The sequence below is a fragment of the Salarias fasciatus genome, chromosome 1, assembly GCF_902148845.1.
Source record: "Salarias fasciatus chromosome 1, fSalaFa1.1, whole genome shotgun sequence".
NCBI classification, from domain to species: Eukaryota; Metazoa; Chordata; class Actinopteri; order Blenniiformes; family Blenniidae; genus Salarias; species Salarias fasciatus.
In genome coordinates this window covers 36,860,574-36,879,527 of record NC_043745.1, presented here as the reverse complement: position 1 = coordinate 36,879,527, position 18,954 = coordinate 36,860,574, and the positions used below count along the sequence as shown (strand labels likewise).

General features: G+C 41.4%; 1 protein-coding gene across 1 annotated transcript; it reads left to right on the top strand.

Annotated features, from left to right (window-relative positions):
* The first annotated feature begins 386 nt into the window (after positions 1-386).
* On the top strand, positions 387-18,694 carry LOC115390243 (flocculation protein FLO11). Its single transcript, XM_030094029.1, has 4 exons — positions 387-543; positions 7,924-8,609; positions 12,716-12,886; positions 18,026-18,694. Exons 2-4 carry the CDS (start codon positions 7,943-7,945, stop codon positions 18,142-18,144), a joined length of 957 nt encoding a protein of 318 aa, XP_029949889.1. The 5' UTR covers positions 387-543; positions 7,924-7,942; the 3' UTR covers positions 18,145-18,694.
* Positions 18,695-18,954: the final 260 nt, after the last annotated feature.

Here is an 18,954-nt window from a genome sequence, read left to right as displayed (position 1 = left end):
TGTTACTATGACGACGGAGGCCTGGGTGAGACGGGAACCAAAAAGACAACAACAAAAAAAAAAAAGAAAGAAAGGCTCAGAGGACCTGTGGCTAGAGGCTCCGCCCACCCGGCTGCACGTCAGCGACCTAACCTGGCAACCGAAAATGAATACAATGAGCTTAGGGGAACATGAAACACACACACACACACACACACACACACACACACACACACACACACACACACACACACACACACACACACACACACACACACGCTTCCTGCCTCCCTGTGCTCCGTCTCCTGTCCACTAACTCACTCCCTTTGTGGCCTTTCCACAGCGTGGAACTGGATGCGGTTCAGGGTGTGTTGCTATCGCTGGCAGGTGTAGGAGCAGGTTGAGCAGGTTGTTCCCTGAATGCCACTCGGCTGGGCCCTCCTCCTCGCCCTCCTCCTCCTCCCTCGCTTCTCTCTTGCTGATTCACTCTCACATGTTGGCAGCTCACTGAAGAGATTTTGTTGCCCGTGCACCTGTTCTCATCTGATACAGCTTAACAATAAGGTAAGGATTTTTCTTACCCCAGAAGGATTTTGTCTTTTTTTTTTTTTCGTCTTTAAGCGTGAAGTCAAAACTGGATCAAGGAGATTTTGTAAAAAATATATTTAATGAGATTGAAATGGTTTTTATTTTTAAAAACATGAAGAACACACGTATCATCTTTCTTCCAGAAGACATGTCGGTGTGAACACATTTTGGGTTTCTATGTAAACATCAAAGTTAAAAAAGAGAGAATAACATGATTTCTTGGATTATTTCAGAGTATTAGAGTACTGACAATCATTGCCAAAGTAAATCAATTGTTACACTGTCTAAATCATACTCAATTTTGACTGAAAATACTCTGAACACTGAAAATACTCTCCTCCAATAACACTCAGCACTCGAGCAGTACCTGATAAAAGTTTGCATATTACTCAAGGTTGTGGACCTACTCAGCATCGACTTGTGAATTTAAATCTAGCAAGTAATGTGACGTAAACTGTGCTGAAGTACAAGTAGAGGAACTTAAAATACTGATACAAGTAGAAATAATCCAAATTTCCAGAGTCCTTTTCCCCAAACGCGACCAAATTCCACTCGAATCTTAAAACGTATCAAAAAATAGTTTGATTAGAGTAATATGAGTATTTGTAATTTCACTGAAGCTGTGTGTGTGTGTGTGTGTGTGTGTGTGTGTGTGTGTGTACAAAATACTGAAAGTTGATACTCAGGTACAACTACTGTTATGTTGACAGTTATTGTTCTGAATTACAAATACTTGTATTGAAAACAGTGTTGACGACGTCACTTGTTCTTAAATAAGAGCAGAATTTCTTGAAATACTCCTGAGCCTGATACAAATAGAAGTGATCAAATGCGAAAGGTACGCTCTAAACATGACCTAACTATTGCCTAAATTCCACTGTAGTACAGGTTAAAATAATATTTAATTTCAGTAGTTTGAGTATTTGGAATTCCACTTAAGGGGTGTGTGTGCGGGTGTGGATGTGTCCTCAGTGGCATGATCATTGAAGATAAATTCAAGCATTGAAAAGGTGTTTTTCTAGATCCTGAAAGTAGTATTTTTTTTTTTATTCATAATTGTATTTTAATAATTTTTTCATCCAGTGTATGAAAAATCGGACTAAGTGTCATTTCCCAGACAGAAAACTGAATTAAAGTGACGAAATGGTGAATAGTTTGGTAACGCAGTTGTACCTGTTGTTGAGGTTCAAATAGTGACTCAGGTTGTGGTTTACTGGATTTATGACTGAAAGAGATGAAGATTACATGCAGTAATGTTAAGTGACTGCACATAAAATTAAAGGTTAAAGTGCTGTTACCTCCAAAAACGACAGGATTACAGGCCTATCATGACGATTTTAATGTTTGTTTCTCACTGTTTTTTTTAATGACTGCTGTACCATTAAAAAACTTCAGTCATCTTAAAAAAATGGGCATTCGCTACAATATGTGAATGTTTCCGTGACACAGGAAATAAAGTTTCATATGGCACCAGCGGTGTAGATTATCGCGTTTTAACTGATCATATAGTTCATCTGTGATATCGCCATTTAAACAGAAACTGCAGAGTGAAATGAATATGGAGGCATTTTGTTCATTTATTCCCAAGATCGAGTAGAAGCGGAACAAGCAATAAACACAGAACCATCAGTGTCAAACTGACATTATGCCAACATGAACAGCATTTAGGTCGTCAGTTTACATGCTCGCCCTCACCGAACAGGAATAGAAAGTCTTTATTATCATTATGGAAAACACAGCGGAGATGGAGAATTGCTTTCCTCAGAGCAAATGAACCAAATGTGACAGATTAGTGTCTATTTGACAAGAGGTTCACAGATGTTTCATCGTATACGGCTGAGTTGAGATGAGCAGAATGTGTGAATTGAGGGTGGTTACGACTCTGGCAAAGCAAAAAAAAAAAAAAGGTTCTGAGTTGAAGTTTCACTTAAGTTAGTGTGACTTTTCCAACACTTTGACGATGTTAAATTACCAACACACTCAGACACAGACCAACCTCTCATAATGCATGTTGTTAGACGGCAGGAGGAGGCTGGAGGGAGAACATGCAAACCGCACACAGGATGAAGTTGGTTGATTTCTTCTGCCTTCAAACCAAACGGCGTCGTGGTGAACAGGCAGTAAATGTAACAGTGCGTCTGTGTGACTAGAAGGTGTGGCGCTCGGCCGTCTGGTTCAAATCGCTTTGTGGAGACGCTGGTGACCGAAGCAACAGTCGTTTATTACAGACGCAACAACACAGAGGAGTAGAATGACGTTCACGCCACGGCGTTTTCAAGTGACAGAATAACAACGCAACTTGGTGCTCCGGCCATACGAACATCCGTGTTCCCCCACTGTTAATGCTCATAGTGTACTGTTCCCTGCTCGTTTGTGTGTGTGTGTGTGTGTGTGTGTGTGTGTGTGTGTGTGTGTGTGTGTGTGTGTGTGTGGTTTCACTACAAAAACAACCAACACCGCCAACTTGTGGTCCAACATGCTCACCACAATTTCAGCGTTTCTGAAATTTCCATGCGAACAGACGTCATTTTCACAACGTTGCCACGTAAACATCGCATTTCTGAAACAAAAACAAGCTTTCACTTAAAAACAAGGCCGTAATGAACACGCTTCTGTTTTTAGTAACGAACTTTTGATACTCCTGATCTACAGAAGTGGTATTTATTTCTATATTGCTCTCCCTCTCTGTATATAACTACTATAGATCTAAAATAAATGTTTGACCAAAACAAATGTTGAATGAGTGAAACAGACCCAGAGAGTCCGATCTGGTCATCATGCTTAAAGTGTAAAAAGAAAACATGGACCGGATTTTGTTTCAGTCAAATAAACTGCTGCTGCTGCTGTAGATTTGTGTTGCAGTGACTTTGGTGTTTTGGGAAGAGTAGTGGACAACATAAATGATGAGAGATGCAGAAATGAAACGCCGCTCCCTCTGTTGGTCCTCAGCATCAGAAGAAACACTGTGAGGACGGATATGCAAAAACTCGAGTGAAGGCTGCAAAATGCAAATGATCTTTCACCCTGTTTCACACCAGGAGAAATTACATAATGCTAAAGGTGTGTGCATTTTTGGTATCAATTCACAATAGCTTTTTTTTTTTTCTAACACACACACACACATATATATATATATATATATATATATATATATATATATATATATATATATATATATATATAAAAAACAATTCAAATGTCAATCTCAATTGTGCTAAAACTGTTTTGTCAAACATTAAGGCCCATGCTCCAAAACTGGTTCAAGAGACTCCAATCCGGGTTGCCAGACAACAATACTGTTTTAAACATTCCCAAATTAACTACAATTTTATTTATTTACTTTTTTTTACTAATTTCTTAAGAGTAGCGGACACAGCACTGAGACCAGAGCTGTTATAAAACATGCAGAATACAACAGGAGTATTTATTTTTTTTGACATTTTACTGTATTTCACATCAGAAGGTTCTATTAAAATTGGCTTTTTGTTGGTTTTTTGTTGTTGTGAAAACAGATATTTTTTTACTTGAAGGTTGAAATTTAAAGGTTATTATAATGCTATTTTAACCGTTCAAAATTAGGCTTTCTGTGACCCCTGAACTCAAATGTTTGACACCCCTAAAGCAAAAGGAAATATTAGGGCTTTTTTTCTTTTCTTTTCTTTTCTTTTCCGTTTGAGTTATAATCTAGTCGATTTATGCAACAGAATGAATTGATCATGTAGTAACATGACTTTGATACAGGATACAGAAGATGTAGGATCAAATATGCTCTGCTATGATAAATATTTGTGTGCTTGCGTGGTGTGGGTGCAGTTACACACTGCAGCTGCAAAGATGTGTACTATTATATATGAATATTAAACATGTTGGTGTGCTCCTTGAAATTATTTTGATCTATAAGTCTGAAATAAGTTACCATCGAAGAAACATAAGGAGAATATACTCGTTTCTAAGTCATGAGGCTAATAAGAAAAAATGAGCTTTGTTTAACATTTTGACATTGGATGAAACTGCAATACACAAGAGGCGACGATAAGACGTCTGAACTCTGCACCGTGGAGATGTTAGATGATTAGCGCGTGTGTGTGTGTGTGTGTGTGTGTGTGTGTGGGGGAGGGAGGTGGTTACGTGGATGTCTCTAAAGTGGAGGCAGAGGAGGTGACAGTGCCGCTCCAGAGTGACGGAGCATTAACGAACATCAGCGAACAGCTCCACGTCTCCCGGTCCGTCTCTGACCTGCCGCCGTGCAGACTGCCCGGGGAGACGCCCACCGTCGTTCGCCACCCGTTCCACACACTTAGAGGACGTGAGAGAGATTTAATGGGCAGGAGGAGAAAATTTTACACAATTACCATCAAATTGAGGTCGTTAGTTTGACGTAAGCCGAATAACTTCCCCGCGGGCCGCTTGCTTACTCACAAAGGGCGATTTCTAAAGAAAGCCGCCACTCTGCTCGTTCGACTGGTTCAACATCACATGTTTGTTCTTTGGTACCTGCAGCGCAAACACGCTTCACATGGTGAAACTGGGCTGGTGATTCATTCACTTCACATGTTTTCTCAAAGTCGTCATGGCAGGACTCATGATGCAAAACAAATAAAGTGAATATAAAAGAAAAGAAAAGAGCACAGAGGACAAACAGTACACAACTTTAATGTTTGTTCTATTTGGCAAGACATTACAGATCTTTTTAACTGTAGTTACATAAAGTTTAGTTACAAAAAGTTTTCTATTTTTCTTTAGATATTTCTCAAACTTTCTTTACTAGGTTACTGATAATCATAATTAACATTCTGTATTTGTTCTGAGCATTGAGATTGAAGCTGTTTGTGAAGGATTTTTAGAATTTGATTATTTTATGAGATATTTCCCTTATTCTTTTGCATGCTCAGTTACTGCATGTCAATTATTTTTTCTTCTAAAATGTAAATACTGTAGTGTGGATGTATTAAATACAAAGTCTGTATATGATAGCTGATTTTAACTTCTTCTCCCACTGTCAGAGTGTCTGCCTTTAAAATTAAGCAAAATGTGATAAACTATGAAGTCAAGCATTGCAAACAGGATTACTTTACCTTTTACAGAGATTTACTGAGAAATGTTTCCAAATACTAAATGGAGACACACTGAAGTTTACCGTCATGAATCTGGAACATTGATCGTATCTCTCTGATTTCCGAAACACTTAATGCCTCGTCCAACTCCACATTTTTGTGCTTTAGCCAATCGCTCTGTGGTGAATGCAAACAATTGAACACGAGAAGTGCACTCTTCTGCACATCTTTGTTGCGTAAACGGGGCTTAATGTGAACAAGAAACTCATTAGAAAACTCCTGTTTATGTTGGACATGTTATTCTCAGTAAATCTGTTGCAAAATACGAGCAAATCTCACTGGTTTAGATGAGATCTTGGTAAATCAGCTCCCTCTCTGAACAATCACCACCGACGCCGGTCTTTGTTGGGTTTAGTACTCTATTTTACATTTCTCTTATTGGACTGGATCCGATTCACAAACCTAGATGTGCTGCAGCTAGCGTGTTAGCATGTTAGCTTCAGTTCACAGACAGCTCCTGCTCCACGTCACGCTACAAAACAGCACGAATGTTTTTTGAACCAATGTCTCATTAATTTAATACTTTTGCAGAAAAAAATCATTTTGTCTGTAGGTGTGAATGTGAGTGTGCGTGATTTGTCCGGGGTGAAACCCGCTTCACTGCATCCCCGGTACCCGCTTCTGGAAGAAACTGTGTCATTGCTGAATCCCCAGACTGGAACTCTGTCGCAGTGTTAGCAGGTAAAACCAGATTTTCCGCCGGTTGTTTGTTGCTGCAGGCTGCCACATGGCACACTCAGACAAAGACTTTTCACACTGATTAGAACAAGCGTCGGTTCAGAACGGAGCAGCCGATCAACAAAGTGGCGCACAGCGAGAGCGCCCTGTAGGGGCTCGCACTCATTTGTGTGCGGGAGTGAAGCCGAGGGGAGAACACGTTGCTCACAGGGCACTCGTGTAAATTCACAGATCTCGCCAGAGACGCTGCTGAGCTGCGTGGCGGTGCAGAGACTCACCGGCGAGCTGCCGGAGCAGCAGGTGTGGACGTTGACGTGGAAGTGCGACGGTGGGACGGGACTATCTTTTCATTATGACTTGTGTCAGTGCAGATGAGCTGCGCTGTTAGAGCAGGTGGCGTTTTAGTAGCTTCATTAAAATAGGGGGAGGGGGAAAAAAAGCTGCTTTATTACACACGGAGTCTAACTTGGTCACAGAGAGTTTGAAGGCTGTGATGAACACATGTTGGATCCCTGTAGGACCTTCAGGTGGTGCCTGATACGAAAAAAGTCATCAGTCACCAGAAAAAAAGAAAGAAGAGTATCCAAAAAACAAACTGATTTTCACACTCAGTTCTGTTTACATTCTCATTCAGGATTAATTAATAAATAACATCATAATATGCTATTTAAATGAGTGTGTAATGATTTTAACCAACACTGTTAGATAACCGAACTCTTGAAAAGAAGTTTGGCTCAATGCCACAAACAGTTGAAGCATTTTTGACGTGTGCGTTGGGAATAAACTACTGCAGCGAGTGTGCTGCGGAGCTACTGTGTCTCTGTCATGCTCTCAAAATAACCGTTAGCATTCACATTTTTTTGGCGCAATGCTATATAGAACACAGCTTCCTATGCTGTATTATGTCATGAAAATGCTGGTTACTGTAACAGGAAAGTCATTGTTTCTGAGCTCACTCAGTTCTCATGACCACAAAGTGAAATATGTTCATCTATTAGCAACATTAGCATTCGCCTGTCTCCACAATATTTGTGATTAAGATTAGCAAACGTCGCATAAACAGTGTTAGCCACTATTGGCAAATAGTAACACTGTTTGCCAATAGTAGCTAACTCTGCTGCAACTTCTGGTGATTGTCATTAATGCAGAAATCTGTCTCCTGTAAGACGCGCTGGAACTGACCTTCAGTAACTTGCACAAGTGTGGAAAAGCCACGTGCACACTTTTTAAATATTCATTAATCTTGAGGAATGAAGACTTTCTTCACCTGCAGCTGAGGCGATTCAGACTCAGACTCCTCTGGGTCCCTCAGTTCAAATTAGTTTGACGTATCTCAGATATTTAATGTAGATAAGGAGATGAAGAGATCAGAGATGAAGTTTGCTCAGTTAATCAGAAGAACTGCGGATGTTCACAGGGATTATTTTTTTGATGCTTTTCCACGGAACTTCACACTTTCTCATTTGTCTCTTTCTACTGATGTGAATGTTCAACTTTTTCTTTTGCATTTTGATGTTGACAAAGGATTGAATGTAACATTAGGTGATTTATTTTTGTCTTTCAGGGTGGAGACCGACGTGAAAATGAAGTCTTTAAAAATAACAGTGGCTCTCCTGCTGCTCGTCCAAGCCTTCGGGCTGGTGTCGCTCCAGACTACCCCCCCGAGTTTGACCATCAACGAATCCTGGCTGCGCGAGGAGGCCCCAGATGCAAATGCAGTTCAAGGCAATGTTGCTGAAGAAGAAAAAGAGCAAGAAAATGGAACTGATTACAGCAGCGGGACGTCATCGGGCGATGATAACATGATCCAGCAGAGGACCCTGACTGAGGATCCTGTGGTCCAGAACGCCACAGTCACAACAACCAAATCTCCACGTAACACCACGACGGCAGCTCCGGCTGCTCCGGCTGCTCCGGCTGCTCCCGCTACAACCACCGTGATCCAAACCAACAAACCAGAAGCTGAAAACTCAAAATCGGCTTCACAAAACGTCACCACGGTTCCGGATCCTTCCGGGAGTGGCGGTAAGGTAACCTCGGCTCCAGAGCCGAGTTCCACTGCGAAGCCGGATGGAGAGTCGAAGAACACCACTGGATTTAGCAACTCCACAGCCGCAACAAACAGCACGGGAACAGGGACGGACAAGATGTCAACCAGGTCTCCGTCCGTCTCCGTGAGTCCACAGAGCACCGAGAGGGTTCCCCAGACGACGGCCGCCCAAGTCCCAACGGACGACCCCGCAGGGCGAGGTACCGCCGCCGCTTCACGCCCTCTGACCAGAATGTTTCCCAGAAAACTAGAATGTGATCACAGCTGGCTTTCTGTTGGTTCCTTTTTATATGGTCTTTTTCAGTTATTTCCACAATACTGATGATCACATCCTTTAAAAAATGATTGGGGAATTTAAAAAAATGAATTGGTTTTAATGAAGCATAAAGTTATAAACAATGAAATGCTTTTGTCACCCATCAATATCTTCAGTGAAATGGATAACTCTTTCATTTGATGGTAACTGCTGACTAGTTACTGAAATTGACACTACTGATCCTGTAATCTAAACTATTTCCAGTCATATTAGTTATAAAAGTTATTTTAAATAGGGAATCAGACATACACATCAATAGTCACATCACTAGAAAAACTATTTTGTATAAGGCTTTACAAAATCAATTATCAATGATGCAAAAATAATATTCCTTTTAAATTGTTGCTTTAGTGAATAATTCAAACGTATCCCTGATATATGATGTCTTAATGTAGCATTGTGCTAATTATAATTTATATCGCGGTTATGTTAGTGAGTAGTTAAATGAACCTAATAAGCTTTAGTCAGTTATTAATTACTAAAGCGATCGGTCACTTGAGGAGCTTGCACTGGTTTGAAAGCACACACACACACACACACACACACACACACGAACACAGACTGCACATCAGTGCTGCATGTGTTCCACTTTCTTCTGCTTCCTGCCCTTTTCCTGACCCACATTTTCCTGAATCTATTTTCCCACTGGCAGGGGACAAATGCCCCTTCTTTCAGAGGCAGATGCAGGATTGGGTTTCAGGTGCTATCGGTGTAGCCGCTGAGAGTGAGGGGCCCCATTACCGCCACCTTCTCGCCGGGACAAAGACGCCCTGTTTGAGCTGCAAAGAAGCCGTGAAAGAGACAGTAGAGGGAGCGAGGGCAGGGAAACCTGTGCTGCCGGTGTGCGGGGGCGTGAGACGGGCCTTTGGTGTCGACCGTGAGATCGGGGCGATACAAGCGGAAAAAGCTGCTTGTCATGCAGACTGCTGCGAAGCAATCAATCTATGTATCTAGACGGGGATGGAAAAAAAAAAAAAAAAAAGAAAATCTGCTTTCCAGTGTAAAATATATATATGGCGAGCTCAGCACTGTGGCACCGTGGCCTTTGGAGAGCGTGTGCAGGGATGGGATTAAAATGAAATAACACATGGACAGATATGACAGCAGGACGTAACACTAACAGATGATTCCAATAAACAGTAGGAAAACAGTTGTGAAACTGGGCAACGTGGTACGAGGGAGAGGAATGATAAAAAAAATTTTAAAAAAAAAGCTCCACGGCTGTTATGACAGGCACAGCATGAGCACAAAAACTGTACAAAGCCATCGACTGTTGGGTACAGATAAACACAGAGTCTATAAATACGAACCTACAAGGCGGCTTTGCTTTTTCTGACATCAGTAAATAAAAATAACAATTCCCCTCCGGTGTTAGACAGTGAATGGAGCCACGTCTGCAGCCCTGCCAGGCAGCGTTTTCAGCTAAACGCCAACACTGACGATGAAGTGCTGCAGACAGGTCTCGAGATGAAGATCGCGTTTTCAAGATCTTGGTCTTAAAACAGTCTTGGCCCCTTCAAGTCATGGTCTTGCCTTGATCTTTGCTCTGTAAAGTAATGGCCTTGCTTTGGCCGTGACTCATTTCAATCTCATGTTCAAGAGAGAAATACAAAGATCCCTGAGATGCTCCAAATCTCATAAGAGTTAGGAAATGCCAAAATCTTTTCAGATCTTCAGAATTGTTTTTCAAAGGAGCTTGAGAAAGTGAACATTTGAAATTTACAAGTTTCAATAATAGCAAAAAGTAAACTTAGTGTCTTGGCACGCTTACAGAAGTTTCATGAAAAAGTTAACCCTCCTCCCCTTTATTTTTCGCTTTGTTTTTTTTAAAACAAAGCTGAACAACTACCGTAAGAACCAAGAACCATTTCAGTTTTTGTTGACATCTGCTGTGTCATTATTGATTTTGCATGAAAAAACCAAAAGTGAACATCATATTCTGTCACATTTCTGTTGTTAGATCTAGGATAATAATCTGTGAATGATATTTCTCTTAAAATGAAAACAGTAAAACCTTACCCTGTCTCTCTGAGTGACAGAAGGTTTAACCGAGTGAGAATTTCTACTTGGGTTCATCCTGAAGTGGCACTTTTGATGTGTTTAGAGGACTTTCAGAGGAATGTGGCCTGAACAAAGGTGAAATGTTGATCAACGTTGTTTCAGATTCACCACATGACTTTTATGGAAACACACATTTTGTGCAACGCTTTTGAGACACGAGGATTTTCGATCATGCAAACAGCCAGACTGACTTGACCTTATCTTCTTAATCTTCCTTAATTTGACATGAATTATTAAACCATAGCTGCTGGACCGTGAGTTGATTCCTGCTGCAGGTGTGGGAAGGACAGAACCATACATCTTACTGAGAAAAAAGAAGAAAATCTGTATATATATATATATATATATATATATATATATATATATATATATATATATATATATATATATATATATATATAGTGACCCCAAGCTTTGTGTAATCTGGGCTCATTATGAGAAAAAGTGATTTCCAATGTGAAGAACGGTTCATGGCCACAGGCTGCATGACTGACGCCACACTGGGAATCAGCTTCATTGTTTAAAGACTGAATAGAGCTGATGACTGAAACAGACACATGCAGAACAAGTAAATAGCACTGATAGGCAGATAAGCTTTTGAGGAACCCTGGGTTTGTTTTCTTTGACAAACGCGAGAATAGAGAAATAGACTGTATAAACAGTGGACTCAGGGTTTTTTTTTTTTTTCACTGTCATTTCCATTTGTGCTTCTTTCATTGAATGGAAACATGCTTCTGTGTTCCTTTGTTAGATACCTATAAAGAGGAACAATGAGCCTGCCTCTCACAGCTATCACTCTTCTGCAAAGCATCCATAATAATTCCAGGAAAAAAAAAAAAAAAAAATTGAAAGTAAACTGAGAAGAGTTTGAGACATGAGCGACGAATCGGAGACTATTTTACAAACCGAAAATCATGCAAATGTTTTCTGAACACGTTCAAAATTGTGAGGAAATTCTGACATATTTTAGAAAAATGTCGCAGTCCTGTGAGATTCACTCAGCATACATGTTAAAACCAGTTTCAGGCGAGTACGACTGATTTATTTGCATATATTTCCATTTAGTTTTACAGCTCTGTGTCTCTCAAACACTCATGAAGACACATCCTGAAATTTGTCAGTGACTGAAAGAGAGAAACGACACCATCAGCCCGTTTGTTCTCCCAGTAAGAATTCAAACTTCCTGTGAGAATATGAAGCGAAAAATGCAACCAAAGAAAACAAGAATAGAAAAAAAAAAAAGGCTTTTGGTTCAGTTTGCCACAGGTTGGGGGAAAATTAATCCCAGGAAGTGGGTATATTGAGACATTTCACTGAGCCTCTGAATTATTTATCTACAAGTCCTGATAAAATACAAATGCAGCATTTTGTCGCTTTCAGAATCAATTATTGTTTCATTGCTTCTGACTTGAACTCGAAAAGTAGGAAGAAAGAGGAGGAGGAGAAGTTTGTGAAGCAGGAAACTTAAATCCAGAGCTTTCGCAGCCACACCGCAGAGAGAACAGGGAGGGCGAGGAAAGGCCAAACTCGTTAATGGAGGCGTCGTTATCGGCTCCGGCTCCTGGCACTGTCATAATGTGACAACATGTTCTGGTGTGCGGCGCATAATCAGCCCGCTGCTTTATTTACACGCAGGAAATGTTGATCCGTGGAGATATTAAATCAGTTCTGCCATTTAAGCAACGTTGAGTCACATTTCACCTTATTTAGATAACAAACGCAGCCTGTAGCCCTAAAATATTCTAATATATTCCAGAAATTATCAGGATTCGGGCATGTTAATTGCATTAATTATCGCAGGGTGAATTATACAATTCTGGCTAATTAGGATGTGTATCTGCAAACATGTGCGAGCCCTAAGTACATGACAATTAACCCTCGAATTTGCTGAGCACTTTTCTGTGGTAACTCTTGGTTTCGCCTGCGCAGAGTCGGCGCTGGATCCGCAGGGAAGGGCCAGGCAGCAGGCCTGGGGGGCCGTGCTGGTGACGGCGGTGGTGGTGGCCTGTGTGGGCCTGGTGGCCTACATCGTCCTGAAAAGGAAATACCCCAAGGGCTTCTCGCACAGGAAGCTGGTGGAGGAGTATCCGTCTGACCCAGGTACGTCAGCTCGCCGGGAAGAACCGATCAACAACTCCTCAAGTGAAAATGCAGCGTTTTTCAGTTAACACAGACACAAAATCAGGGCGTTTTCTTTCACCTCATGAGGTACTTTCGAAAGTTTTTTTCTCCCAAAATACCACAAAGGTTTTGTGTTTTCACTTGAAACATTTTTGTGTAAATGGGGACTGAGCCTGGGGGTGCCGGAGAGCTTCAGCTGGAAAAATGTGGGTCTTTTCTCATGATGATTGTTTTCTTTAAATTCCTGGAGGAAATCGAAATAGTCGGTGGTGATTATTTGATCAGAATTCACACATTTAGAGCTGAATTTGTAATAAGTGCATCAAATTGTATTAAAATGATTTGAAAAAATTGTGATAGATTTTTACAGTTGCAGATAAGGATATTCAAACACACAGGAAGTTTGCTGTGTGCGGATTACACGGTGAAAACACAAGCTGCATCGCAACCTCTAATGATTCCACAAGCATAAAACGTTATAAGTGGGCACCATCCATTCATGTAAAAAAAAAAAATAACCTAGTGAAAGAAGCTCTTGGAGAGAAATCACAGAAAAAAGGAAAGGAAGGAGGATATCCAGCCATGGCTTGAAAATAGAGGCCAACTCAGGAGGCCGATTTTGTAAATGGATGTAAATACAAGTGTCATAGGTCAGAACGTCATTTCATCCTGAATTTCTCCTCATCGCAATCACCTTAAATTTCTGACAATATCAGGATTTTTTTATCACAGGTCGTCTTTGGCTGCAGAACAATGACAACAGCTATCTTTGGACCTGTCTGACAGTGCAATGCGGGACCGCTGATTTAGAGCCAAGACGAGAGAAATCTCCACGATTCGCTCACGTTTCAATCGCACCGTGTGTAGCGGACCTGACGGCTGCGGCTCTGGAGCCTCACGTGCCTCTTCAGCCTCTGTGTCGTGGCTGCATGATGGCAGGATGCCTCCTGTGTAGTTTAAACACCAGACAGGACAAAGCGCAGCGCATGATCTGACAAATGCTGCTTCTGTCTTCATGCACCACACGTTCAAGACAAACTACCAGAAAACTGCTTTTGTTTTATGTCTCCAACTGTAAAGCAGCTAGTAACTTCATGCTGCGCCGTATCATTAACTGCTGTATCTCCTTTTTAGTTCCATCATTACTTTTGCATTATTGCTTTGAAGATCTTTTTCATTTACTCCTCTTTATTATTGATTTTGTTCCAGTTCTGTATTTATGTCTGTTAATGTAAAGCACTTTAAATAGATTTGTTGCATAAACGTGCTTTAGAAATGACGTTGCCTTGCCTTAGCATATAAGAGATATCGACCTTTTCCCTTGACTCCCAGCAAAAAAAGTCAATAGTTGAATTTCAGCAGTCTTTTTCTCATCCATTCCTTCTCCTTTGCGTTGCCTGTGTTTCTCCGTTCTGCCTCCCTCTCACCGCTCACCCCGCTTTAATAAGGTAACCTCCCTTTAATAAGGTAACCTCACCATGCAAAATAGGATCATGTACTATGACAGTTTGCAATTTGTCTGATTCTTGCGGCGGACCGGGGAGGCAGACGGCACTTCGTTTTCACAGTCCCCCTACACTTCCTCATACTTAACCTTTCTGCTGAGCCTCGGCTGAAATCTCGCTGCGCACATGAGACTGTGAACTAGATAAGCGCCGCAGCTGCCGCATATAAAGACAACCTTTACAAGTTACCTGCATATCCTCGCAGCGCAAGCAGAATGTGTTCTTACTGAAAGCCAAACCGCAGGAAAGGCAGAGAAACGACAATCGGCTCATTTTCCAAAGCTGGCAACACCCACGACTGTTCAAAGATTTTCTCAAGAAACAAAAACAAGCAATCCTGAGAGGTTCTGCCGAACAGGTCTGCAGATTTATACATCTACAACTTGAACTGTTTAGATTGACTTGCACAATGCAAATGCTTGGCAGCAGCCCAGCAGAGTGACAACATGAGATATAAACTACCCACTCACACCCAAAGACTGCAAATTATGCGCAGAACGCAAAACACGCCCACAAGCTCCGTGCACGGAGAGTAACGATAAAAGGCTTGAGAGAGGAAATAGGCAGCCTGCCACTTTGGATTTGCGCGAGTATTTATTTCTAAATCTTATTATTTAATAGCAGTAATGCCGCTGCCTTTGATCTTAAAAGTTACAGTTAGCAGGCTTCCAGCCTATTTTGGTGCTACAGGTACAGTATGAATGCACTGAGGAGAGGTCGTCTCTTCAAACACCTGCAGATAAATAGAACCGGCTGTAATGGTCAGTGTGTGAAAAACCCGGTTCAATCTGAAGTCAATTTGAGCTCAGATGAGTGTGACATTCAGTTTTTATCAGTACGACTAAAAAAAAAAAAAAAAAACACTATCCTCAGAGTTTAGGTGTTTTATAATTTGAACTTTGCAGCTGCTTTGCTCAGCAGCACTACATTCTAATCAATAGAGCTTTGTATTCAGAAGCGTGGTGCAGTGCAATTCCTCAGGTATTTGCCTCTAATATCTAATACAAAGTTACACCAATGTAGGTCTCTCCTTTATCAATATAATACCAAAACTATACAGACACTGATACTGTAAAATCACAGCAGCATTAAGGCACCAATAGAATCCGATCAGGAAATCATAGAGATACGATACAGATCAGCAATGAAAAATACAGAGGAGATACCAATATAATGCAGCACTGAGGCCCCTGAAAACACACACACATGCTCTAATGTTCACCTTACTACAGCTAATCACAACATACTTTACTGTATATCCAATACTGATGTGATACTGTGAGTCAGAGGAGGGAGTTAAATTATGAATTTCTATGAAATGACACTAAAACCCCGTTTACACGACATTTTCAAGTACAAAAGGAAAACTTTTGCCGTGCTTTGGGAGTCCGTTTACACTACAGTGCTGCTTGGAGCCACTGAAAATGCTCCGCCAGCAGAAATACTGCCACTGCACACGTGCTCCGCGGTCGTAGTAAATAGTTTTTCTGCACAGGCTCAAGTAGATGGACGATAATGAAGGAGATCTCCAGAGTGTCTTGACTCCCAGTTCACATTCTCCTGGGACCTGCTGGTTTTAGAGTTGATAGCAGCCCAGAATAACGATCTTTTGTCTGTCCATGTGAAATTTATTCCACTTTTTACAGAGGTTTGTTTTTTTTTGTGTGTGTGCGAGCTAAAAAAGCTTCTTTCATGACTGTTTATGTGATTTGCCATCCTGAACCTCCATCTCAGCCTCTGACTTCATGATCTCTGAGCAGCTGCTTCAGGCTTTCACCCACCACAGAGAGGAGAAAAAAAGCTGCAGCTTTGAAGAACAGGTCCTGTATAGAGCTCAGCAAAAGACTAAAAATGATCCTGAAAAGGACATGTTTGGCATCAAAATGTAGTTTGAATCCATCAAATCAGGGATGGTGAGAAAGCTTGTTTTGCTGCCTGGGTGTCGCGACGCATGTCAAACAGGACAAACAGACCTGCTGCTCGGATCGTTCTGTGAGAGAAGATGTGAGCTTGAAAAAAAAAAATGATTGGATCTCAATTAGTTCTTAATTGAGATTTATATAATTAGCGTCTGTGTAATCAGGCTGAAATCATATCTGGACACAATCTGGATGCATTACATGTCGTCTATGTTGTTTTTATTCCCCCTTCACTTCCACTGGGGAAACTGTCAGTGTGATTTCAAGACTTGGATTGGGAATGAGGCGTTTTGTGTGTGTGTGTGTGTGTGTGTGTGTGTGTGTGTGTGTGTGTGTGTTTTGTCCGTTCTCTGCGATATAAATATTAATTGACAGCTGGAATGACCGCGCGTTTTCACCTGCATTCAAACAAAATCATCATCCTGCTGAAAAATCTGTTGAGCGTTTGTGTTTCTCCCTTCTTGTGGACGCCGCTGCGCGTTTCCTCTGCAGATTTCTCGAGCGTTGGCAGCCTCGTCTCCCACTTGCAGTCGTTTTTGTGTTTAAATCCTATTTACTAATCTCACTTACGCGCAGTGATTTCCCACATTTTCCCAAAATACCTTCCAAAGAGCTCCGTAGTGCTTGTAAGTGGAGAGCAAAACAATTATTTAGCAGGGATAATGGCAGCACATTCAGGGAAAGAGCCTGGTCCTATTGATTTCTTTGTAGGCACGTTCAAAATGTTGCTTCTATAGAAGAAAGGCTGCTCTTTCATTCTCGTGGGGTTTTTCTCATAGAAGCATTAATGTGATCTGAATCTGTGGGAATGTAAATGTTACAACTCGACATCCTGTCATGATATCAAACAGCCCTGAAACTTTTTGTGCAGATTCAGGCTAACCACAGAACAATTCCCCTTCAAACTGCAGTTCCATGCTGCGTTATCACCAGTGTCAGAAGAGACGGATCACACATGCTGATTATTGTATTCAAGTTGGATTCTGGTGTAATTTTACTCATTCAAATCTTTTCATCTGCATTATTTATATCACGTCATTTGTTTAACACTGATCATTTCTGATTTCCAAAAACAAATAATCATGGTATAATTTATGCATCCTCTGAAATGTGTGCTTTGAATCTGACAGAACTCTGATAATCAGTTTTGCTTTATTAAAAACTTTTAAAAATGGAAAAAAAAGTTGTCAACGATACTGAGCACCGGTGTCCTGCAAAGAGACCCCCAAAACTTGACAAAAGTTTTCGATTTTCCCTTGAAAATGTTTAAATAGGAGCCGTTAAGTCAGTGACTTAACAGCTCTTGATCAGTCAGCACCGGGATGAGTGAGGTGACGAATCTCCAAGCCTGAAATGTCAGAAAGGTGGAGAGTGTCCGCCCGAGACCAACCAAACTAATCGAGGGAGCAGAATAAACTGATAAGGGTCAGAACGTCTTGACATACGACCAAGTCAGTTTCTTTGGAGACGTCTGCTACGCCTTCCAGCTTTTGTTTGAACGAGCAGGAAAATGTTGGAGGCCAGTTTGAGATGGTTTGGATCTGCACTGAGGAGAGATGATGGATGTTGGAGATGAGCTGCCAGGAAAGAAAACAGAAAGACCTTCATGCTACCACAGTTTGGACCTGGGAACAAGGTTCCCGTCCTTTTTCTGCTTGTTACTCGTGTTTCATGCTAATGTGTTTGTCTTGCAGTTCTACGGTTGGACAACAGTGAACCTCTGGACTTGAACTTCGGTCAAACGGGCTACCGCAACCCGGGCCTCCAGGGGGACGACATCCAAATGGGCCGGATACCAAGACGTCAGAACTGAAAACGGACGGACTCTGAACTCCCTGGAAGGAAAATCCATCCATTACGGTTTCCAGCTTTTCGTTAGACAGCTTGGTGGATTCTTGTCAATAACAGCGTTTTTATGATGGGAATTACTAAAAGGGTGTGTATGAGTGAGTGTGTGTGTGTGTGTGTGTGTGTGTGTGTGTGTACACATCAGGTGTCAGTCGCCACAAATGATACTTATGCCTGATTATTTACTTCTTGGATTAGATTTATTTTGCTGACGACCGCCAAATCGAACTGTCAGCCGCTGATGTGTGTTGCCAAAGTGAAGTCTCTTTCTTCCCCAGTGGAAATTGTGCTTTGCAGTAAATGAAGGGTGTCACAAAACACATTGCTTGCTTTGTGTGAATAGAAGCCAGAACATTTAGCTCGAGACAAGCGCAAAAAAAAAAAAAAAAAAAACATTACCATATAAGCACATTTGCTAAAGTGAACAAAGCAGATTGCAGCTCCTGCTGATGCAAAACATTCAACACAGGGAGGAAAAAAAAGCAAAAAAAAAAAAAAGCACTGCTGTCCTGCAATCTAAATAACAGATGACGCATCTCCCTATTGCAACAAAATTCAGAAGCCATGGTGAACAATAAAAGTATCCATATCAACAATCGCCTGCTGTCTCAGCATAAGCGAGGCAATAAGAAGCTGAATTCGAGCCGTGCTGTCAGATATTCCACGACAGGCAGTCGCAGCCAGAGAGGGAGAACTGAACCGCCGGGCCGAGCCAAAGACTGGGGTTTTTAGCTTTCTGGGTGGAGGGGAGGCTGAGAGCCGCTCTGTTTGGGTA

What these genes read in the sequence shown, in the direction of transcription:
- LOC115390243 (XM_030094029.1), top strand. Translation starts at nt 7,943, where the DNA reads ATGAAGTCTTTAAAAATAACAGTGGCTCTCCTGCTGCTCGTCCAAGCC. An exon ending in GGACGACCCCGCAGGGCGAG is followed by an intron (nt 8,610 to 12,715) that starts GTACCGCCGCCG and finishes TCGCCTGCGCAG; the next exon opens with AGTCGGCGCTGGATCCGCAG. An exon ending in GGAGTATCCGTCTGACCCAG is followed by an intron (nt 12,887 to 18,025) that starts GTACGTCAGCTC and finishes TTTGTCTTGCAG; the next exon opens with TTCTACGGTTGGACAACAGT.